The sequence below is a fragment of the Trichosurus vulpecula genome, chromosome 7, assembly GCF_011100635.1.
Source record: "Trichosurus vulpecula isolate mTriVul1 chromosome 7, mTriVul1.pri, whole genome shotgun sequence".
NCBI lineage: Eukaryota > Metazoa > Chordata > Mammalia > Diprotodontia > Phalangeridae > Trichosurus > Trichosurus vulpecula.
The window spans coordinates 157,197,328-157,223,214 of NC_050579.1; the positions used below are offsets into that span (position 1 = coordinate 157,197,328).

The 25,887-nt window shown below is 36.3% G+C and overlaps 1 protein-coding gene across 2 annotated transcripts in view; it reads right to left on the reverse strand.

Annotated features, from left to right (window-relative positions):
* The window catches only part of FIG4 (FIG4 phosphoinositide 5-phosphatase), a 144,281-nt gene that overhangs the window by 89,047 nt on the left and 29,347 nt on the right, over positions 1-25,887 (reverse strand). For both annotated transcript variants that reach the window (XM_036769036.1, XM_036769037.1), the window contains 8 exons: positions 24,312-24,362; positions 20,992-21,140; positions 16,384-16,512; positions 12,317-12,417; positions 10,517-10,679; positions 8,161-8,258; positions 3,982-4,115; positions 2,677-2,793 (listed from right to left, as the gene is read on the reverse strand). In XM_036769036.1, the coding sequence (XP_036624931.1) occupies positions 2,677-2,793; positions 3,982-4,115; positions 8,161-8,258; positions 10,517-10,679; positions 12,317-12,417; positions 16,384-16,512; positions 20,992-21,140; positions 24,312-24,362 (942 nt within the window). The remainder of the gene's footprint in view (positions 1-2,676; positions 2,794-3,981; positions 4,116-8,160; positions 8,259-10,516; positions 10,680-12,316; positions 12,418-16,383; positions 16,513-20,991; positions 21,141-24,311; positions 24,363-25,887) is intronic.

A 25,887-nucleotide genomic window follows, 5' to 3' on the forward strand; every position in this document is an offset into this window, starting at 1 on the left:
ATCAAAGTAAGAGAGCCATGGAGTCATTCAGTTATGTTTCACCCTCTGTGACCCCATGGACTGTAACACACCAATACTGTCCATAGGGTTTTCTTGGCAAAGATACTGAAGCGATTTGCTATTTCCTTCTCCAGTGCAAACAGAGGTTGAGTGACTTGCCCAGGGTCACACAGCTAGTAAGTGTCTGAGGCTGGATTTGAGCTCAGGTCTTTCTGACTCCAGGCCCAACACTCTATCCACTAAGCCACCTAGCTGCCTCCAAGAGAGCCATAAAGAATATCAAGAATTGAACTGGTACACAGTCTTTCTTTCAGGCAGATAAATGTACAAACCATCCAAAATAGATGGCTGCCATTGCTGTGCTAAACATGTTCAAGAAAGGAACTTCTATAACCTACCTTAGGTAATAAATTTGTAACATTTTCTCTCCTACTAAAGAAATTCTTGTCAGATCCAACCAAAATTCCTCTTGCCCAATTTCTTGTTTCATCTTAGAAGCATAAAGAGTAACTATTAAAAATCTTTCATAGACTAAAAGACATAATTAAATCACTTGTTAACCTTCTCTTCTCAAAGTTAAACCACAATAATTCCTTCAACCTTTCTTCCTTCGATCAGTTTTCTATCACTTTAATTGTTTTAGTTCACTTATTTCTAGAGCCTCTCCAATTCCTCCACATCTTTTTAAAATGTGGTGTTCAAAGGAGATATGAGGCTAATTCTAGTAGGATCCCTTATTTACTTCCCCATACTTTTATCTGTTCTACTTTAAATATATTCAAATAAAATGTTGACTTTTTATTATTGTTGACTTAGATCACAGGCCAACAATTCAGGGCTGGAAGGGCCATTGTAGGTCTCCTAAACCAACCCCCTAAGCTGAAGAAACTGAGGCCCAGAAAACTTAAGTGATTTGCTTAAGTGGTAGAGCCAAGGTCTTCTGACTCAAAACCCAATGCTCTTCTCTACTGTACCACAGTGCCTTCCCAAACTTAGTTAAATGGGAGAGAAAATAAACATGTGTAGTATCTGATGTTAGTTACATTAAGGCAGAAGGGGATCATATGAGCCTTTTTATGCTTATTGTGGCTATATAATATATAAAGAACTACACTGCCTAAATTAAGTGTTTCATCTTTGCCATCATCAAATCTCCCTTCCAAAGACTCAGATAGGGACCAGACCTGGGACTTCACTGGTACGGGGAACACCATACTTTTTCTGTTCTACTTCAAATATATCTTAGTAAAATGCTGACTTTTTATTTGTTGACTTAGATTATAGACCAACAATTTAGGAGTAGAAGGAACCAGCCTCCGTAGCTCCACGGATGCAGGTTGGCACCTTCCCTGCAACTCATAGTCTTAGAGTTGCCTAGAACAGTGAGAAGTTAAGTGACTTGCTCAGGCTTACACAGTCAATATATTTTGGGGAGCTGGGGAGGGAAGGGGGATGGGACCTCTTCCAGGCTTCAAGGCTAGCTCTCTATCCAGGATATCACACTTGGCCATAGATCATGACACATAATTTACTATCTTCTGAAAATACTGATGATGCCAGCACACTAATGTATAAATCACTAACAGAGCATGACCATAATTTGGTCAGCACCCTCAGTATGACTGTCTTATACATAATATTTCTACTCACAGCGGAGGAGTAGTAATTGTAGTACAGGAGTGGGAGGGGGCTGGGGAATAAAAATGCACGTACACAGTAAATGGAATGAGCAGAAAACATTCTCATATTTGACTTTTGCTATTGTTTCTGCTTCTCCCTACCCCAACCCTACAATCTTAATCTCCAACCATTGTGAAACTGAAAAAACTTGCAATAGTGACAGCCCTGCCCCTATTCATCAGTAGTCAGACATTCAAAGTCACCTAATAAAGGTCTCTTTTTTTTTCTAATACCAAACAAGAATGTGACAAGGAAGGTGCAGCTGATGCCTTTGCCGAGAGTAGCCTCTGAGATGATGCAGGAGGCTGTAAGAAGGAAGTGATTAATGATACTTTTGTTACCATTCCTCTACTTTGTTTCTGCCAGCCGTACCCATATCCCTCCAGCTCTGCCTCACTCAAATCCAGTTCACTAGCAAGTCAAGACATCAGCCTTCTAATGTCATTGGTCTTCTTTCAGAGCAGAAGAACAACAAACATTTCTCCCATGATAATATAAAATCCACAAATCTGGAGGGTGAAAGGACTATAGCAACCTGTGTTTTCTTTTTTTGGAGGCAATCAGGATTAAGTTATCACCCAGGGGTCACATGACTAGCAAATGTCTGAGGCTAGATGTGAACTCGGGTCCTCCTGACGCCATTGCTGCTGCTCTACCCACTGCACCCCTAGCTGCCCTGAAACCCAGCTTTTCAAAAAGGGTTGTCAGTAATCGGTAATTGGTTTCTTTTTTGTCCAAAGTAAAAAGACACGTTGTAGATGTGCACTAGCATAAGGAAATAGTCACCACTATGGTGTCATTCATAACACACAGAATATTCCAGAACTTGCTGCTAGAGCTTTAGGCCACTCAATCACATCAGTTAACACAGTCAAAAAGCACGAAAGTTATTCCTCTTACAAGCAACAGGTATTGCCAGTATTTTATGTAATATTTCCATCCTTGTAACCATTAAAAAATACTTGCTATTATTTAAATTTTTTAAAATGTACTTACTTTTCATCTGGTCGCAAAATGCTACAGTAGGAATCTGGACGGTTTACAAAGAAACCTGTCTTCTTCACCAAACTTTCTGCAAGCACATTCAGTCGATCAAGAACATTACATAGCTTGCTGAGAGGGGAAAATTCAAATTTAAAATTATTTTTTACCTTCAAGGAATAGGACAATACATTCAGATGGCATACACTCATGGTTTTTATACAGATTTAGGCTAGTACTTAGTAATAAAATTATAATGATCCATTTCTATAGATGCTGACCAGCAACATTTAATGCAAAAACACATACAAAAGGACTATTTAAAACAAAAAAATATGAAAAAGAATTATAACAAATCAAGGACCCCTAATTTCATTATGGGGGCAGGTAGATGGTACAGTGGATAGAGTGATGAGTTCCACAAGCAATGTCACATTCATCAAGGAACTTTACATAGAAACTTTCCTGTATAAGGCGTTATGAGGGCAGGGAGAGTGGAGGAGATATATAAAAGAATTAAGAGATACAGTCCCTACCCTAAGGAAGTTCATAATCTATTTAGGAAAGAAAAAACATACAAATATAAACAGAAACAATCTGGTATCACTGAATGGAAATTATTTTAAAGTACAAACTAAATCCATGTGCGAATGGACTGAGTCATTCAGAAAAGGAACCACTGGAATAGGTGAGCTTTGAGTCAAGTTTTAAAAGAAATAACTAGCATACATGGGCAGAGAGAAGATACTCTAGTCATGCTAAAATATCATAAGCAAAAGCACAAGGATAGGTCATATCAAGTTGAATATGGGGCAAAAAGGCTTTATATCAAAATTAACAACACTTTTTAGATTTATTAGTCAGGCCAAGTGATGAAAGGTCTTGATATTAGGAGGAGGAATTCAGATTCAACATAAGTACTAGGGAGCCACTGTTGATTCTTGAACAAATGAATGACAGTTCAAAAGTGATGTTTGAGAAAGAGGATTTGTTCAGCTTAGCACAGAATGGATTGCAAAAAGGAAAGACTGATACCCTCAAGAAGTAGCAATATCCTCTTAACTAATTTAAGTAGAGATGTAGTAATGGCAATCTCAAATAAAGTCTGGGTTTTGTATATGTTGGAACAACTTGTCTAAGTTGCTTAGGTTTACTCTTACTTTATATACCAGCAGTATAGTTACCCCCTTGTAGACATCTGAAAGAAACTATAACATTAGCATTTATTTGCCACAGAGATCAGCTTACTGTAGAAACTGTTAGTTTCTATTACAAGAGCAAGAACATAGTACAATAGCACATAAATGTCTGTCCAGTCACCTTTTGGTATACTTGGCCATGTCCCAAGGGATATAAACAATAGAGTGTTCAGGAGGCAAAAATTGATTGAGGTAAGTAACAGCAGCAACAAGTTCTTCACTCAGAATTCTTTCATGCTTTCTTTTTTCACGTTCCTTTATTAAAATTTAAAAAAATAACATTCTTAACATTGTAATTATCTTATGTCAAAAGCAGAGATTTTAAAATATCTTTCAGCTTACATAATTTAAAAGTCATAAGGCTAAGCCTACCTACTAAAATCTTAAAATTGAGTGAATAAAGTCACAGGTGAATTAAATGGATAACATTAATTGGAAAACCCCAAGGAAAGTAATACAATAAACTGAAATGACCTAGGCTTAACTTGAAGTTATGAACAAATACACTATTAAATATACCACCTTTTGTTCTGGGACAAGAATAGAGCAGAGACAATCAGGCACTCCCCTGCTATTGAAAATAATGCAGCAATCATCTACTCTATGACCCTACTTGCAATCTTCAGCCCAATGCCTCCTCAGCCCAAATCTTCCTTCCTAGGCCACCACCACTCCTTAAGATATGTGTTTCCTTCTATTAGAATATAAGCTCCTTGAGGGCAGGAACTATCTCACCTTTGAATTTGTATCCCTAGCAACTAGCACAGAGTCTGATAGATAGTAGGCACTTAATAAACACTTTTTCATTTATTCATTTCCTAGTAAATTTGTTTTTTTCTTCCTTTCTTTCCTTCTTTTCCTTTTTGCCTTCTCTCTTTTCCTTTGTTCCTATGACTCCCTGGCCCATTTCTAACAGATCTTTCCCAAACAATTTAAAAGATGATTCAAATCAAAAGACTGCTTCCAAGAACAGAGACAAGTAAGCATTTAGCCCCACCAGGCCAAAGGCAAGTCCAGTGTTCATAACTGTTTCATTTTCAAGGTGAATGAATTAAATTACATAGGTACAATGTAAAGGAAAAAATTTATGGACTTGTTTATCCAAGTTGAACAAGTTGTCACCTAAATGGGTTTGACAAGAGATGTGAAAAGAATAGCACTAACAGATATACTAAATTACCAGGCAGGATGACGCTAAACTAAAAATTAGCTTGGTTTATTATGTATCTAAGGCATAGTAGGCAGAAGAAGCAGTGTGAGATAGCAGACAGAGAGCCAACCCTGAAGCCAGGGAGATCTGGGTTCATGTCCTTCTGCTTCCTGGCTATGTGACACAAGTCAAGTCAGCACTTTCAGATATAATATGTGTGTGTGTCCAATACCTATCCCAATATATTTAAAGCACAATAAAATTTCAAATACACATATGCATATATACATATATTATGTAGATAGCCTGATTTTTTCCCTATGAAGCCCTTTAAATCAAAAAGAAAAAGTTTTAAGAATTCAAAGGATGTGGCTTCATTCAATCCTGTCACTTACTAGATCTACGACCTTAGAAAAGTATCTTCATGTCTCCGGAGACTCAGCTTCCTCATCTATAAAATAAGGTTGGACTAGACAACCTCTAAAGCAGCACTTCTCACATGTTTTGTTCTCAAGACCCTTTATACTCTTAAAAATTATTGAGGACTCCAAAGAACTTTTATGTGTGAGTTATATCTATTGATATTTATCATACTGGAAATTAAAACTGATAAATTCTAAACTATTTGCTAATTCATTTGAAAATAATACTAAACCTATCACATTTAATATAACATGCTTTTATAAAAATAACTGTTTTCCAAAACAAAAAAAAATTTAGTGAGAAGAGTCGCATATTTCTACAATGTCTTTAATGTCTGGGTTGATAGATGACAGCTGGATTCTCCTATCTGCTTCTGTATTCAATCTGTTGCAATATGTTATTTTAGTTGAAATATATGAAGAAAATCTAGCCCCACACAAATAGATAGTTGGGAAATGAAGGAATATTACAATAGGCAAATAATATGTTACTGTTATTATAAAAATAGTTTTAATATCACAGACTCACTGAAAGGGTCTTGGAGGCTTAAAGGGACCACTTTGAGAACTGCTGCTCTAAGGTACCTTCTAGCCCTAAAACTATGATCCTGATGATCCTGTTTTTAACATAATTTTGAGAGAGTCTTCATACCTTTCTTATTAAACAGCTCCTAAAATCCACATTTCAAAAAAGAAACCAAGAACATTATTTATAAATTCCTAATTTTAAGAGGTGGTAGATTTTCTGATACCACTATAATGCATATGCACACAGATATTTTGACTCTTTAATCAAAGGATTAAAAGGCCTTTCTGAAGTGAACCAAATTTATAATATTCTGTTACCCTCTGATTTACAGGAACCAATGCCACTTTAAAAAAAAACACTGTCTATATTACCACTAAAGAGCAATTTAATCTCCAAGTGAATAATCACCTCATTACTAACTACTTCTGGGTTTTGAATATAGCAAAGGAACAATGAGTAAGTACAGTTTTTTAAATGTACTGACCTTTAAAATATTCAAATAAATGTACACACAAGAATTTTAGAGAAACCACTCTAATAATTACACATCGAACATTAATTTTTAATGTATTCCAATGACAGAGAATTAAATCTAACATCCTAAATACGAGTTTCTATATTGCTATAGATTTTCAGTGACACTTATAAGAACTCTGCAAAACATAAACAATGATTCACTTATCAAGTTCTGGTAAATTTAGATATGTGTCCTAATGATAACTTTTGAAATCTGACTCTATGAGATGAGCACATTTTTTTTTTACCAAATGTAGTTAAAATTCTTAAATGTTTTACTGCATTTCTCTATTATCAAACTAAAGCTATTAGGCTAATCTTCAATTTTATGTTGAAAAAGCCTGGTAAAAAAGGGAATTCTCCAGATACTCTAACCAAAGTGCTAGAAAACACCTACCTGATGTGTAAACCATTTATTTAACAGGTTCATTTTCAGACACAACAGAATCATAGAACCAAAGGGGCAAAAATAAACATTCTTGCTTTTTTCATCAGTGTCCCTAGTTATCAGAAATTCATTAATAGCTAGAAACCAACTAAAGCTCATGTCAGACTTTCACAATGTTAAGGAACCAAAGGAGATCATTTCCTTTAGTCACTTTGCCAGGCCAAAGGCTGATAAAGGTAGTACTATTCTATGTCCTGTTTTCTTGAGCTGGGGCCTAACACAAATGCTATAACAAATCTATAGATGATGTGTTTGGATTTGACACCACCAGATATCCATGAGATCTTTTGAATGGTCAGGGCAACTTTTAATAAAAAGGCAAAAGGGCCAGAGAGATTAATGATATGAACGTATTTGGTTCTGCTTGCTGTCCCTGAACTATGCCTCTATTTTCACTTCCTAAAATCTGCCTTATAATTCTACTCTGATAGAAGTCTTAGATTCCTAAGATTTAACTCTGTTCTGAGTTAGCAACTAAACCTACTTCACCTTTTATTTCCCCATAAGAAGATCCTGTAGGCCAGAAGTGTCAAACACAAGGCCCATGTCAGTCTGAGCCAGATTAAAATGTAATTAGAAAATAAAAACAAAATAACTGAAAATAGGATAAAACATAGATAATGTTAATTTGTGATTTTCTAAGTCAATATGTGACCTGCAGGAATCTTTATGTATGGTTTAAAGGTCCCATTTCTATTGGAAGTTGACACCAATTGTTGTAAGTTGTCAGTAACAAGTTCATATTTCAAGGTATATCTATGACAGCTTCTGTCTCCTTAACACAGTTGCCCTTGGCTCATGATCAGATGGGTAAAGGTAAAACAAATTGTAAGCTAAAGAATAACTTCCTGTAGTCTTTTGTTTTTCCAGGGAGCAGGCTATGGAGATCAAAATTTAACCTGTATGTGCACCAGACAAAGAGATTAATGGAAGGAACTTGGGTCAGGAAATCAGAAAAACCTGACCACTAGCTTTTCCATAAAGAGCCTCTTCTAATCTTCTTGAGTTACAAAAGGAAAGGGGTCATCAGGGAGTCTAGGTAGGAGAACAAGTCAGGAATTAAAGGTAAAGGAGAAAGGAAGATCAAGCTGTCCCCAGGCTGGCAGGCCTTGACAAGCTGAAACATTCCATTCTGGGGAATGGTAGAAAAATATGCAGCGAGTCCTCAGAACTGAAGGAAAGGTCACCAAATTTATTTGGATAACATAATAAGACAACACATTACTGTGCCATACCTTCACCAGATTTAAGATGATAATAGGGGAGCCAAACCTCTGGAGCATCTGGTCAAAGTGAAGAGCAGCTATATGGGCAAATGGATCCGCTTGATCCACTGAGAAAAATAAAATAATGCAAACAAAATCATTTGTAAAAGTCACATAGGAGTCATTTTTTCATTATCTGTTTCTAAAAAAAAAGTTTTCAAAGAAAGAGCATTCATTTTGAAAATATTTGAATGTGGCTCCTAAATATCTATAAGAAAACATTGAAGTTCTAAACCTAAACAACTTCCAAATCCCTAAAGCAGAAATATAATTCATGGGGCAACTAGGTGGCACAGTGAGTAGAGCACCTGCCCTGGAGTCAGGAGGACCTGAGTTCAAATCTGACCTCAGACACTTTGACACATGTACTAGCTGTGTGACCTTGGGCAAGTTACTTAACCCCAATTGCCCTGCAAAAAAAAAAAAAAAAACAAAAATAGAAATATAATTCATTTCTCAATAATACTTTTAAAAGGAAATACAAAAATTCACATATGTATAAGTATTTGTATTAATATAAAAAAGTCTATAAATATGAAAAATATATAAATAAATATATGGCAGAGTTCTCTGTTCTAATTAATGTACATTTCTTTTAGAAAAATGGGGCAGCTTTAACATAGTGAAAAGTGTCAGAGACAGAGTCAGAAGACCAGGGTTCTAGGCTGAGCTCTGCTATCAATTAACTGTGTGACCCTAAACAACTTAATTCACCATCCTGGGACTTGGTTTCTTCCTCTTTAAAATGACAGGTGGTGTGGGAAAACTAGATCATTGATTCTTAATCATTTTTATGTCATGGACCTCTTTGGCAGTCTGGTGAAGCCCACAGATCCCTTCTCACGGTAATGTTTTTAATTACATAATATAAAATATAACAAAGGAAATCAATTACATTGAAATACAGCTATCAGCATACCTCTAAAAAAAACAAATTCATGCACCCCATGTTAAGAACCTCTGGTTAGATGATACTTAAAGTCCTACCTTACAATACCTCTTCTTACAAAATGGATCCTAGTAAATTTACTTGATCTCCTAGCTATTAAGGCAACATAACTAGTTAACCATAAATGAACAGCTCTGAGAAATCAAGTTCAAATGGTCAACACTTAATGACTGTCAAACCACATTCTACAGTCTATGAATGCCCCCACCTTACTTCAAATGAATATATATACAAGAGGTAAGATAGCAGAAAAGAAATATTTGGGACCAGAAGATCCAAATCTAAGTTCCAGCTTCTGCACTTACTATCCTTGCCTACCATGGATCTTTATGATGCCCCAGAAATCTCTACCCTGGAATGCACAGACTGGAAATACCCTTTACTCATATAGTCTCTCCATCTGATTTCTCCCAAACCTCCATTTATGGAGGCTCAGAACAACCATGTCTTCAATTCTCCCCAGGCTGCACTCCCGACTCTCCCAACTTTCTCTCCGCCAGATACCTTCTCTCTCTTCCCATTCTCACTCTTTTAACCTGCCTTTTTTGTGTAGTTTTCATCTGTTAGAATGTAAACCCCTCGAGGGAAGGAGCATCTTCCTTTCTACTTGTATTTGTATTCTTAGAGCTTAGCAGTGTCTAGCACATAGTAAGTGCTTAATAAATGCTTGTTTAGACTTGACTGGTTGACATGGGCTACCCATGACCTGGACATGACCTGTCACTTAGTCTCTTTGACCTTTAGCTTCCTCATCCATAAAATGAGGATAATAAAATTTACACTACCTACTTCATATAGTTGATATGAGGAAAGCATTTCATAAAGTGTATGGCACTGTATAAATGTGCATATAAATTATCCTATATTCTATATTCCATTCAAGTATTCTACTATAATGCCTTAAAATCTTTAGATTTATACAGATAAAGAGATTCTATTATAATAAAAAACATTTACTAATTTGGTATTTTAAGTCAACATAATTTTATTATAAAGTAGGGTTCATGCCTCCATCATTTTAGAACCATAACAGCTTGTTTTTTAAGCTTTGTTTTTCAGTCATTTTTCAGTTGTGCCCAACTCTCTGTGACTCCGTTTGGGGTTTTCTTGGCAAAGTACTAAAGTGTTTTTCCACTTCCTTCTCCAGCTCATTTTACAGATGAGAAAAAAGGCAAACAAGGTTAAGTGACTTGCCCAAGGTCACACACCTAGTAAATGTCTGAGGCCAGATTTTAACTCAGGTCTTCCTGACTTCAGGCCTGGTACTCCATCCACTGTACCACCTAACTGCTTTTTTTAAACTAGGTCTTCACTAATATGCCACGTTAGGTAAGGAACAATCATTAAAATTATTGCTTGAAAGTATTTTCCACATACGTGTAATTGGAGGCTTAGGCATCATAGTTGAAATGTCTTGAGACCAAAATAAGGGAACAGATCCTCTAACTTGCACATAAGAGGAATAGCTTCCTGCTGTAAATGACATTACAGAAGCATCGCAGAGTATTTGTTCAGTCTCTACTTCATTAGCAACATCACCCTGAAAAAACACACGCACATACATTGAAAATATAAAAACACAAGTACGCAGCTAACTTATAAAGCCTGCCAACAGAAATGTCTTGAAAGTAACAAAGAACAATCGATATAAAATATGAATATATGTTGAATGATAAGCTTTGAAAGGAAGTTTTCACAGGGAAATAATTGGAAAAAATCAAAGAGGTTTAAGAAAGTAAAACAAAATTAAATTAAAACTAGTCTATAAAACAAGTACTAGATGAAAGACATCTAGACTCTAGAATTATTCTAGAGAAATACAAACTTGAGATTCAACTGATTGAAATTTTTTAAAAAGTATAATAAACCAAACCAAAAGGTAGAATATCAAAAACTTTAAATTTAAACCAAGGGGGAAAGGGCCAAGAACGATCAAAATACTGTCAATAGCTTCCTTCTGGCAGAGGAATGTGAAAGAATTGAATCAAATGTATCATTTCTCACTCTCAGAGGCATTAATATCATTTCTATCTGCTTATGTTATAAAATTTGATGATGTGAAACTTGTTTAGCCCATTTCAGAAGATGGAATTTTAAAAAACCCTGGCATTTCAAAAACTAAATTCTCAAAAATGTTTATTATTGGTTTAAACCAGATTTAAAAAAATCTTCTGTCCATATATACTTGCCTACTAGCCACTTACCTTGCCCCTACTCAACCAACTTAACACAAGTGGCAGCGCAGAGCCTGAAGGTAATAAGGCAGGCAAAGTGAGTTATAGAGGTGGTATTCCTCCCTCTTGTGGCTGACTCCTGAGACTACATAATTTAGAGAAGGAGAAAAACGGTAATCAAGTGTTTCCATCTGCCTCCAGCTACTTATTACCAAGTATGTTATGCCCAGAATGAGTATTTCCCCCTGCCTGCCCCACTTTTGTAAGCAGCTATTTCCATTTCTGTATTATCCCCGTCCTTTTTTTCCCATTATGATACTTCTGCTGATAATATCTTTTATCATCCAGGAAATGTATGATCATAAAAGGAAGAAGGCCAGTCATATAGCAAGAGAAACAACAGATGGGTGTTAAAAGCCCTACATGGAAAACATGGGGGCAGATCTTCCATGTAGGATTTAGGGGAAGACAAAGGATCACAGGGTCACAGATTCAGAGTTTGAGGGATCTTGGAGGCTATCTAGTTCAGCCCACTCATTTTATAGGTCAGGAACCAGGATGTAGAGAGGTTACCCAAGTTACATAGATAGTAAGCAATAGAGGTGGGATTTAAACCCAGATTCTTTTGATTCGAATCCAATAATCCTCCTTCTACTGTACCATGCTGACATGGACAGGAAGTGCCCAAAATGAAAAAGCACAGAGAAGATGCAATCTGCAAAACAAGGTTGAGTAACCATATCAATAAGATTAAGAAGTCATTCCAGTATTGATATGTAGCTTGAACATTAGTCAAGGCCCAAGTATCCCCAAGTAAAATAATGTGGATAATTTTTCAAAGTGTTTAAAAGTTAATAATTTTTCCTGCCAACTTTTAGATAATCTGGAAGATCTTACAGTATCTAATCAAGACACCCTCATATTAAATATTCAAAACCTCTATAAAGCTTTTACATATAGCAGCAAAACAGACATAAATAGCAAAAAGATTGCTTTTTCTTACCTCACAGTTTGCACCTCTCTTTAAAAAACGGGTTCCAGCAAATTTACTTGATCTTCTAGCTATCAGAGTAACATAGACTGGTCGACCATAAATTAACAGCTCTGAGAAATCAGGTTAAGGTTCTTTAACACATAAGATTGCCAAGCAATGTCATGTGAAATAAATTTCTTTCTGACAAGCACATTAAAATACACTCTGTTGGATTTGTTACAGAATACCAAGATAGCCTTCCCCAAAGCAAAACCCATTCTCCTTTCAGAGATTACAGCTTACTTTCTTTCTTTCTCCTTTCACCTCCCCCACTTTCTCCCCTTCAATATCTCTCTCTTTCTCTTCCCCCTCTCCCTTTTTCTTTCTGAAATTAAGCTTCCCTCTCTCACCTAGGCTGGAAAGAAATACATGGGCCCAATTTCACTACTGGTCAGCACCAGAGCTCTGACCTGCTCCATCGTGGGCTGTTGTCCTTCCTTAAGCAGCCTGGTGGTTACTACCAGAGACTCACTATATTGGATGATGAACTTCATTCAGAGACACCAAATTGACTTAGTGCAGTCCACCAGCCTCAACCTCACCAGTAGGAGAGATTACAGAAATTTGCCACCATGTTCAGTCACAAATTCTCTTAATTCTCATCTAAAAAATGGATTTGAACTTCCCAAACAGCCAAAAATTACTAAAAGAGAACTTCAATGCATAAGATAAATGGTGAGTAACAGTTTTTGGTCAAAAGTGAGGTGTAACAGTAATAAGACTGTTCTTATATATCTCATAAACTGGTTTGGAAACCAAGTTCAAAATTGGAGTTTTTAAAACATTTTGAGCAATAGAACATCACTGGAAAAAACAAAGAGTCTTCCAAAGTGGAATCTTTAAAAGACATTTATGCAGGATGTGTAAACACTGGTGTGTTTAAAAAATACTCCAAACAGCCCCTTAGAGTTTCCCTTTGCATAAAACCCACTTATAGGCATTTAGCTATTGAAAGATTGATTACTGAATTTTCTGGCAATATGAAAAACAAATTGAAGGCAAGAAGCATGTAAGAAAACATAACAATAGTTATCCACACCTACCTACACTGGGAAGGAAGCAGATGGCGTGGTGGAATAGGAGTGTACATTGTACAACAGTATTCCAGAAGTGTGGAGAGCTTGGTTCTAACCCTGGTTTTGTCATTAAATAGCTGTTTTACCTTGTAAATCATGTAACTTCTCTAGGCCTCACTTTCCTCCCCTATAAAAAGAGAAGGTTGGGATAGATGCCTTGTAAAGGGCCATTACGGCTCTAACATTCTAGAATTCTATCACATCAAAATGACCCTTTTCTTAAATTTGTCTGTAGAGTACTAAATATGTGGTAAAATGCAGTGAAAAAAAATGAAAATTACAACCATGGTGAAAAAGGAAGGCTTCACAAGGCCTCATAAAATTCTATTACAATTTCTACAAATTACACACTTAGAGTTCTTTTCAAAGTTTCTACCTAAACTGATTCCTTTAAGACTTAAGAATACAATACCACTTTCTCAAATTGTTTTCAGCATAACTCTAAAATAAAATCAATGGAAAATGGGTAAATCTAAACACTTAAGAGAGAAAAATGGTCCATAAAACTGAGCTTGACACTCTAACCAGAGCTCAACCTACCTCACAAAAAAGACTTTAAATTCTTTATAGAAACTTTTTGTTTTTCCCACTGTATGACCTGGGCCTAATCCCACAAGCAATGCCTTACAATTTCTCACATCAATCCCTTCCTTTCCACTCCCAGTGACTTCGCCCTAGTCTAGGCCCTCATCACTTCACAGTTGGGTTGCTACAAGTGGATTCTAGTATCTATGCTTTCTCTCTTTTCTGGCTCCAATCTATCCTACACACTTCTGAAGATTATTCTTCTTGAAACACTGCTTTGCATATGTCACTCCCTGCTTAAAAACACTTCATAGAACTTACTGACTATAGTTTTCTTAGTCCGACATTCAAATCCTTCCACAATCTGGTCCCTATATTTTCATTTCTCCAATATGATTTCCCATCATTCCCCCATATAAGATCCTCAAGGGTATGGTGTGTGGATCCCTGGGGGTCCCTGAGATACTTTTAGGGGGTCCATGAGGTCAGGAAGGAGTGCTTGGGTGCTTGTGCTTGAACCCTAAATCTAATTCTAACATTTCTCCTTAGTCTCTGCTTAGGTGCCTGTGCCTGGACCCCAATTCCAAAATCACATCCAGTTCTAAAATCACATCTCTCCCTAGCTTCAAAGCATTGGCCCTAGCATTTGCTCTCCAGTTCAAGGGCAATATGCCTTAGCAAAAACATTTCTCTCTCCTCCTGATACTGTGGCCAGCTGCACGTATAGAATTTATTAGTTTGGATTCCCTGTGTACATGCTAATTGTCTGTGCACTGGGACATAACAATATTTACTACTTACTGACCTTACCGATATGTATCCTAGTCAAATGTATACTCCCTTACATTCACCTTGTCTAACAAGACATTTGATGGAAGCCACCTGGATATTTCCAGTCAGCCCTGACTGTTAGTTGACTTAGTGACTTTTCACAGTGAAAACCATACCCCCAGGTTGCCCCGCCTTGGACTATTTCCCAGTGAATTCTGGGTAAGATACTTGAGCAGTAGATACAAAAAGTGCTTGTTCCTTTAAGAACTGACCATCCCTTAACCACTTCCTAATCCCACCCCAAAACATCTAATTGACATGTTTCACCCCCAAATCAAGTATATAAACTTTCCTGCGCCCCTGTAAGGTTGCAGGTTCCCTAAGAACTCTTGCCTGCTGTAAAGCGTAATAAATCTTTGCCACCTTGACTCAAAGAATGCTTAAGATCCCATTCATTCCAGACGGCCCCAACCCTCTCCAATACTCAGGTCCTTGAGGGGCACTTCCCCTCAATGACCTCGTCTGGAAACTCCAGTCTTGGGGTTCCTGGACCTTGGCTCCCTCAACCCTCAACATTTCGAGTTCTATTTTCATGAAAATACTAACACTAAGGTGATATTTGCCTATTAAAATACCCTTCTCTTTTCTAACTATGTATGTGCATAAGGCCAGATTTTCTTTACATACTTCTACCAAAACAACATAAATAAGAGACTCTAGCTTAGTTTTATTAATCCAGCTATTAAAGAGATCTGCAATAAATATGTAAGACAATGTCATTCTTTCTCAAATTTTTTTGTTTTGAAAAATACAGCAATTTTTCATGTAAAAATATTATTTGTGTTTAACATGTAGTGAGCTTACTATTGTTATTTTTAAATGAGTAAATAAATATTTTTAAATTTTACCAATTTCTAATACAGTAAATATCAACAAACAAATAAAAAAGAAATAAAAGTTCTTTGGGGTCCTCAGTAATTTTCGACAGTATAAAGGGGCTCTGAGACTAAAAAGTCTGAGAACTGTCTGCTCTCCAAGAATCTTCTACTCTAGTGAAAATGCTCTCCTTGTTCCTTAAGCACTAACATGCAGGTTCCCCCACTTCTATGTTTTTGTCATAGAGCATAAGTGGAATATACTTCCCATTGGTCTCGGTTTATCCAAATCTTAATCTCATCCATGAAGCTTTCTCTTTTTTCTCAGAGATGTGGTTAGAGTGATTGTTCTGTCCTTTTAATTCTTGTGATATTTAGCATTTATGCCATTCTTCTGGTATTTAGTATAAACAAGCTTATGGTGTTATTTATCTTCTTATATTTATATTCTGTTTCAACCAGACTATAAATCTCTTGAGGGCCTAGGCCATAGCCTGTAAAATGTAAACCTGAGGGCAGGAACTGTTTCTTTTTGTCTCCATATCCCCAGGAACTAAGAGTGCCTTGCACATAGAGGGCACTTATTAGAGGTTGAACTGAATTACAAAATCTCTTTGTATTCCCAGTGCCTAGCTTAGTGCCCTTGCATTCAACGCATACCTCAGTAAATTTGCTGATAACTAAAGTCTACTTACTGATAAATAATTATGTCTTTGGTTTACATATAGCCACCTTCTGCCTCTATAATTTCAATCCCAAAACAGCTTGGAATATGACCAATTAAGGATACTTGACTGTCCACAGAAGCCATGAATAATATATAATAGCCAGTCACGATGGACGGTGTTTTTTACTATATCTAAAAGTTCCCCATTCCACACATACTTCATATACGGTTCACTGCAAATCCCAAATACACCTGGAAAAATGAAAAGGGATATCAGAAAGGTAACAGAAGTAAGTGAAACTAAGCCCTTCAGCTTTTAGTTTAAACTTCAGAATAAACTCAGTGATTGAATAGTGTTACTATTGTCAGCATGTCTGTCAGCACCACTGAGAACAAGAGTTGCCCAGGCAGGCTACCTCCCTCGAGCTGAGAATTGGACAGTGGGTCTGACTGTGCATGGTTGGACATAAAAAAAGGCAAGCACCTTCAGTCATTTAGGAAGAAAACTAAAAGAGCTCTTTGCCAAGCTCCAAACTTTGTTGATAACTTTAATACCAAGAAGTGAAGCCGCAGCCTGGACCTCACTCCCTACTAGCCTCCTGGGATCTCCATGTCATTACTGGGCTTGTTCTTGCTTAAGTTTCCAATGTTGCTTACCCCCTATAGTCTTCCGCTCCACAGCTCTGTTTACTGGTTTTAGATAATTTGACTGACAAGTCTGTACCACACACTATCCCTGTCCCCCACCTCATCTAAAATTTTGCATCTTCAACCTCACCCTCCCAACCCCCTAAGCCTCATCCAAGAAGATTCCTATCACTGCCATGGACCTCACTCAGTCACAGCCAACCCATGACAGATTCTGGCCCCAGCTGGCTGGCTGAAAGCTGGGAGGAACAATATAATACCTTTTATATATTTGATTGTCATTTAAAGCCTGTGGAAAAACCACTGCTAGGTATGGTACAAATGGAATGAAGAGACATAAATCTGCTTTGCAGGCAATTTCAACTTACAGTAGCCAACAATGACAGAGATACATTAAGAACATGTTTTAAAATATATTGAATATACTAAAATCTCTTTATAAGAACAGGGTTGAAAGACAATAGTAATAACTACTTTATATAAGGCTTTTCCTAAGAAAAGCTTATCATTTCTGAGGACATGATTTATACTATGTGTCAGTCAATGTCACAGCTTAAATTTTAAGGTTCTGTGAGTTCATAGATGTATATATTAGCAACCTATAGTTTAGCAAATAGTCTTTGAGAAGCCCAACTGAGGCAAACTGGTGATGAACCCCTCAATCACCAGGCCTGAACTCAAAGACCTTCCAGTGTGCCAGAATCAGCAAGAGTTTGCCTTTCTCCAACAGGGTCTTTGAGAACCCAGGCTCACCTCCACACCATGACTGGGTACCAGAATTTTGCCACTAGCAAGTATTTATAAAGCACCTAATAAGTTTAGTTGGGTGGAAACTGAAGAGACTCATCAGAGTTGTGTATAGAAGATAATCAGCACCATTTTTTTAATTAATCAGGTCCTTGGAACAACAAATATCTATATAAATTTCTATATCTGGTATTATAAAATAGGATTTAATTCAAATTACACCATTCCTCTGTGGCAGTCTATGTCATCTCCCAAAGCTATCCCTTAAATTGACCTTTCCTCAGTATGGGAGCTTTACAAAAGCACTACTCGTGTTACTTTACTGCTGTCTAAATCTCTTTATTCCTATGAATTTAAAGGTTTTTGTCTTCATAATACCAAATTAATTTTCCAGAAAAAAATTATGATATAATCTGGAAGAATAAGCACATAAAGAAGAATCTCACCATAAAGAGAATTTATGGTGACATGGATATGCAAGACACAAGTCTAGAAGAAGAGAATGACTCCAAAACATCTATAAGCAAAACCTCAAAGAAAAACACAGCATGGACCAAAACTTCAACTAGAACTCCAGAATCAATAAAGCAAGATTTTTCATAAGAGTTTTTAAATGTTTTTAATCAATGAAATGAGAATGTTAAAGGGAAAAAATGAGAGCTATGGAACAAAGAATTAGAAAAGGAATTAGCAACTTGGCACAAGAAGGACAAAACTTTGCCAAAGCAAGGAACTCCCTAAAAATTGGACTGGCCCAAACAAAATCCAATGACACTATAAGGCAACAAGAAGTACTGAAACAAAGTCAAAAATGAAAAAAATGCAAGGAATTTCATGGCAAAAACAACTAACCTAGAAAACAGATCAAGAGGGGAAAATTAAGGACCATTGTACAACCCAGATTCTATGATCACCCCAACCACTACCACCACCATGTCAAAAAAAAAAGAAAAGCCTAAACATATTTCAAGAAAACTGTTCAGAACCATTAGAACAAGAAACCATAGTAGATACTGAAAGAATCTACCAGTTACCTCCAGAAAGAAACCCCAAAATGAAAACTCTCAGGAACATTATAACCAAAATCCAGGGTTTCCATATCACAGCAAAAATATTGCAACCAGCCAACAAGAAAGATTTCAAGCCACAGTCAGAATCACACAAGATTTAGTACCCACCACTATACAGAGAACTGGAATATCATATTCCAGAAGGCAAAAAAACTAGCAAATACTCCAGGGGGGAGGGGAGAAGGAAAGATGGGCCTTTAAGGAAATAGAGAACTTTTGAGCATTCCTAAGCAGAAGAAAAAATACAATACCAGACGTTCAATAGAAACTTTGAAGTTCAAACACAGGAGTTAAGAGACATATAAAAAATTAAACACAAACAACGATAAAGGACTGAACAAGGATAAACTGTTTACATTTCAACATGGGGGCATGATAAATGTGTACCCTCTGAACCCTATCATCATCAGAGTTCAGAGAGGGAATCTAATTAGACGGAAGACCTGGGAGTGGTTCTGTTATGTCTTGATGATCTTAAAAGAAGAATGGAAAAGACAGAAAAGAATACACTGGGGAGGGGAGGTGGGTAGAGGGAAAGGAAAGTCAGGAGAAATCATCTAATACATTCAAGGTCACAAGTAAAACAAGGAAGAAAGTGTGGGGGGAATGGCTGACAATTGAACCTCACTCTCATCTGAACTGGTCAAAGGAGGGAAGAATACACACACACACACACACACCTGGATACAGAACTACATTTCAATCAAACAGGGAAACAGGAGCAAGGAGGGAGAAGGGAAAAGGGGGAATTAGAGGTACGGTAGATTAAAGGAGAGATTAGTCCTAAGCAAAACAAACTAAACAATAATGTAGAAAAAATATTTACAGACATTATTGAGGTGGCAAAGAATGGGACTCTGAGGGAATCTCCATGAATTGGGAGATGGCTGCACAAAATAAGATATATAAATTCAATAGAATACTATTGTGCTGTAAGAAATAATGAAGGAGATGCTTTCAGAGGAAACCTGAAAAGATTTATATGAACTGATGCAGAGTAGAGTGAATAGAACTAGGAGAACAATTTATATGATGACAACAAAATTGTAAGGACAACTTTGAAAGGCAGGATCTCTGACCATAACAATGACCAACCACGATTTCAGAGGACATGAAATATACTAGCTATCTCCTGAGAAGTGAAAAACTAGGAGTGTAGGATAAGACATAAATATGTGTATATGTATATTTTCTTTGACACATGACCACTGCAGAAATTTGTTTTTCTGGATTATACATGTCTATAACAGGGGTTTTGGTTTTCTTTTGTTCTCATTTGGATGGGAGAGAAAAAGGGTGGAATTTTGCTCATTAAAAAAATTAATTTAAAAAAAGAAAAATATACCTTGATTTGCTCTATAAATTGGAAAGCTATAATTTCTTTTAAAATTAGAAAGTTATTAGTCCAAAATTGTGGCCTATAGTAATAGGCCTTTCACCCACTGTGACTTTCTTACATACATCAATCTACTAGGCCTAGGAATGGTGGCATGGTCTTAATTCAAATATCCAATTAACATTCAAGTCTGGAATAGTACCAAGACTTTGCACATGCTCAGTGAAGCTTCTAGCTTTAACAAAATTTCAAAGAATTTATACAGAACACTTCAGTTTGATCTCTGTTTCCCTCCAGTGCTGTGGCTGGCAGCTAAGATATCTGAATGAGGGTAGTCTTGAAAGTAGGAACTATCCATCAATCAATCAATGAACACTTATCAAATACTTACTATGTGCCATGCTGTCCATTCTATATAACCAACGGAAGAACAAACCTTGCCTGCCTAAGTCACGCCTTATCAAATACAAGGATACTATAGGCTGTACTCATTTTAACCCATAAGGTCTAGACAAAACAAGACTTGACTCTAACTTGCTATATTTGGCTTCTTGTGACATTTTCTGAAACTAAACCAAATTGAGCTGGCCTCTAGGAAGAGGGAGTTTGTTCTGAGGTGTGCACAAAGGTGAATTCTCCATTTGGAACTTGACCACAGTTCTAGATATGAATATCATAAAATACAATTTGAATAAAAGCAGATTATTAAATTCTGAGAAATGTCAGCATACAATTTTCTGGATGTCATATACATTAAGTTACAAAATGATTAATCAAGTCTGAAAATTATATTGGTCAAATTACAAAAATATAGTACTACTATGGGACAATAAAGATATAGTCTTTATGAAAATTACAGAAAATTTAATGAAGATTTTGTAGCAATCATATATATAAAACATATCCCCAAATATAGAAGAAGTCACCTACCACTGCCACCCTGTGTTATTAGTCCTTCATCTTCAAAGATGTCAAAACTCTCCTGTCGAGTCTGAGCTGTTTCAGTTTTTAACATTTCTAGTGGCATTCTCAAAACAGTCAAGTTATATTGAAGCGAATGGGACAAATCATAGCTGTAACTAAAATTAGAATTTAAATGTATTAAGAACCATAGAGAAAAGTACAGAATCTTTCTCACAGCCCTGACTTCCCATATGAATTATAACTGCATAAACTAAATTATTCTGCATTTATTATTTCACTTAGAAGAATTTCTGTCCAGAAATCACAACACAAACTTAACATAATTATTGCTAGGGAATAATTTCATAGTTCATTGCATGAATTACAAATTCATACAAACAAATCAATCAACAATCATTTATTAAGTACTATATGCAACATACTAAGCTAAATGCTGATGATACAAAGAAAAAGCAAAAACAATTCCTGCCCTGAAGAAACTTACATTTCTAATGGAGACATAATAAATTTACATCAAAATATACAAGATAAATACAAAGTAAATGGAAGATAATGTTAGAGTGGCATTAGCAGCTGAGAGGAACATGAAAGACTTCTCAGAAGAGATGGCACTTGAGTTGAATCTTAAAAGAAATCAGGGATTCTAAGAATCAGGTTGGGAGGGGGAACATTCCAGGCATGGGGAACATCCAGTACAAAGGCAAGAACACATGAGATGGCATCATGTTCAAAGAGTGACAAATAAGCCAGTATGTTTGGATCCTAGATTGTATGGAAGGCAGAAATATATAAGAAATTGGGAAAGCTAGAAAGGGTCTAGGTTGTTAAATGCCAAACAAAAGACTTAATATTTGATTCTGGAGGTAATGGCGAGCCACTAAGAGTTCACTGAACAGGGGGATGACATGGTCCAACCTACACTTTAGGAAAATCGCTTTGGCAGCTACGTGGAGGATGGACCAGAGTGAGGAGAGATTGGGGGCAGGGAGACCAATTAGAGAGCTACTGCAGTGAGAGGTCCTGAAGACCTGATCTAGCATAGTGGCTGTGCAAGTAGATAGAGGGATATATGAGTAAGATGTTGTTGTGAAAGAAATTACATGATATGAATCTGATTCGATACGTGGGATGAGCAAGAGAAAGAAGTTGAATACGAAACCAGGAACAAGAACCTGGATGACTGGGAGTGTGTCCTTGACAGTAATAGAGAAATTCAAGAGAAGGAGGGTTAAGGGAAGAACAGTAATGATTTCTATTTCGGATATGTTGAATTTGGACACAAAATACACAGTACAAGATGAAAAACTTAGATTCATGGATTTGTATGATTCAGTTAAGCGGCATTTCTTAGATAGTCACTTTTTGACTATAAGCTCTTGAGGACATGCTTTTAAAAAATTAAAATTGAAGTTCACTTTAGTGTACTGCCTTACATTTAGTCATCATTGAAATATAAGGGGAAGGGAAGGAGAAAGGAATATATAGCACCTACTATGTGCCAGTCACTGTTAAGTGCTTAAAAAATATTATCTCATTTGATCTTCACCATAACCTTTCAAGGTAGGTGCTGCTATTATCCCCATTTTGTAGCTTAGGAAACTGAGGCAGGCAGAGGTTAAATGATTTGCTAGTTATGCAGCTAATAACTGTCTGAGGCCTGATTTGAGCTCAGGTCTACCTGACTCCAGTGCCAGTGCTCTATCCATTTCACCATCTAGCTGCCTATATGTAGCCTAAATATAATTTGATAAGGACTTTTATTTTTCCCCAACCAGAAATTAATTCCCAGTATGATGCTCAGTATGGGCCCAGTCACAGCTCAGTGTCTGATATCCAAGGATCAACCTAATAAGTGTGCCAGAGGATGGGGCTGGGGTGGGGAGGGAGGGCTGGGACACCATCACCAGAAGTTTGGACCTCAGGTCATGAACTGTTTTAGCTGGCCAACCTTAAAACAGACCAAAAGGAACACGATAACACTGGCTAAACAATTTTATTGTTTTAACTTACCCATTTTTAAATTTTTAAAAGTTGTTACATTACTTAATAAATGAGTGTCATGAATAATGTCAATACAGCACAGATATATGCTAATGGTGTAAACTAAGGTATGCTTACAGAGACCATTTGGCCATCTAATAATGGTTTCTCTGATAGACGGGCTTTGAATTCAGACCTTAATCTAAAACCTGTACAAATAAAGTTTGGGTTTTGGGGGCCAAGAGATGCTTTTCACAACAGATTTCACCATAGCAACTTTCTTTTTTTGGTAGTTCCATTCTGTTTAACTGTTAGCAGAGAATTTCAAAGTGCAGCCAGAATATTTTCACTCTCTGTGTGAACTTGTTTTCAGAATACTTTTAATTACTATTCATTACATCTTACATTATTATGGTAAGTATAATAAGATACAATTAACCAAGTTTCTAACATTTCTGCAGAAGGAGCTGCACACACTATTGTTTGGCATAATTATAATTTTTTTTCTTTAATTCACGTGTAAGGCTTGATTGAGAGTGATTTTTCTGCTTTATCTTTCAAATATAATAGTATTACATTTATTGATTATTCCAATTATTTCAATAGTCACATTTGAAAAAAATAGCCACATTTGTTCAAATACTTTTGTTTCACAGTGACAAAAGTTGTTAAGTTCTTGATTTAACAGTAGCAATCTTATTTAAAGAGCATATTATTTAAAGTAATTTAAAACAGTTTTCAATAATTTTCATTGGCGGAATGATTTTCCATAGCTGGTCTTCCCTACATAAATCAAATCACAGGTTTAGACTAAAAGAAAAAACACCACCCCCAAAATATCTTACCTCACCTAACAAAATAGACACAATTTTTATGAAGTATAAAAATCAATGCATTGTGGGACAGCTAGGTGGTGCAGTGAATAGAGCACCAGCCCTGGAGTCAGGAGGACCTGAGTTCAAATCCGGCCTCAGACACTTGACACATGTACTAGCTGTGTGACCTCGGGCAAGTCACTTAACCCCAATTGCCCTGCCCCCCCCAAAAAAATCAATGCTTTGTAAACCATGTTTAAAGTGAACCTAAATAAGGAATCTTGAGATGAGCCCTTTTGTACAACAGAAAATGTTTTTGTAATATAAGTAATCATCACCTAGTTCATCTACCCAGATTTTTTAGTAACAGATTTTCTTTAAGTTAAAATTCTACATTAAAATTTTGGGTTTTTTTTTAAGAAGCAGAGTAAGAGTTAGTAAGTCCCTGATTTTTTCCTACTCTATGCTCCTTCTACAAAAGAAATTAAATTTTAATTGATCAATTAACCCCCAAGGTAAATCCAAACTTACCTAAAATAAAAATTGCTGGATAGGTCTACGTTCTGAAATATTCGCAGATATCTAAAGAAAAAAATACAAAACAAAGAATATCATAGTCATTGAATTCTTTGACATTTTCATCACCCAACCTTTATATATGCATGCATGCATTTTTGATAATGAAAATAATTCACATGTATGTAGCACTTTAAGGTTATAACAGGCTTTCCTCACAACCTGTAAACTAGACGGTACAAATATCCTATGACCTTAACCAGACGAAATTGGATTGAGTTGGTTTTCCACATTTTAATTTTCTATCAGTTGAGTGTTGGGTTTCATGACATACACACATATTTTATTGCTGTCTTTTGATATACCTTTTGATGTACTCTTCACTACACTTTCGATGTGCCCTTTGGTTTTGATGTATACTTCAAAGACTGCTAGAAACATTGCGTTGGCTGTTGGTGTGAGGAAGTTAAGTGATTCAAGGATCATTGAACATTATCAGTTGCTCTGATGGGCAAAGGAAAGTGCAATCAAAAATAAAAAACACCAGAGACTGACAAAGTTACTGCTATGCAACAGCCTAATTAATCTTTTTTAAAATTTTTAAAAATATTTTTATTTAAAGTTTTGAGTTCCAAATTCTATTGCTCCTTCCTTCCCTTCCCTCTCCCTCCCTGAGATGGTAAGCAATCAGATCTAGGCTATACACAGGCAATTACGTAAAACATTTCCCTATTAGTCATTCTGTACAAGAAGACTTGAATAAAAGAAAAAATGAAAGAAAGTGAAAAATAGCATGCTTCAGTCTGTATTCAATTAATATCAGTTCTTTCTCCGGAGGCAGATAGTATGCTTCATCAAGAGTTCTTTGGGATTGTCTTGGATCATTGTATTGCTGAGAATAGCTAAGTCATTCACAGTTCTTCATCAAACAATACTGAATAGCCTAATTAATCTTAAGAAAATAAGCAAAGACCTTCAGAGGGACTTGACAACTAGAGGAGTATACTTCTACAGTATACTATAGACTTCTAGGAGTTGGAAAAACAGCAAGAAGGATGAACACGAAGGAAAAATGTTCATCATGGGAAAGAGAATACAAAGACAAGTACTGAAGTTTGGAAAAAGGTAGTTTTTATTGATGAAATTTGCTTTTTTCATTCATTTCATTCATATATCAAAATTGTTGTCAAAAGAAGTCCAAGTGAGCATGTAACATCTGGGCACCTTCATCAAGTAAAATAGCAACCCCCCCAAAAAATTTGTTTTAGTGACACTGCTACTTCCACTGGTCCTAGAAATTTCATCTTCATTAAGAGAATGAAGAACTCTGATAGATTTACTGAAATATTGAGAAGCAGAATTGCTCTAGAATTATAGCTACTGCCAAATGGAAATGGACTATGGCAACACAACCTTGCACCATGTCACACATCACGAAAAGTTAAGAAATTTAGCCAAGAGTAAGAACTTCCCTGATTTAAATCCCCTTGAAAATTCTAAGTGATACAGGCATGCGTTGTTTTTGAAAACCTAAGTGATACACGCATACACTGTTTTATTGTGCTTCACAAATATTGTGGGTTTTTTTTTT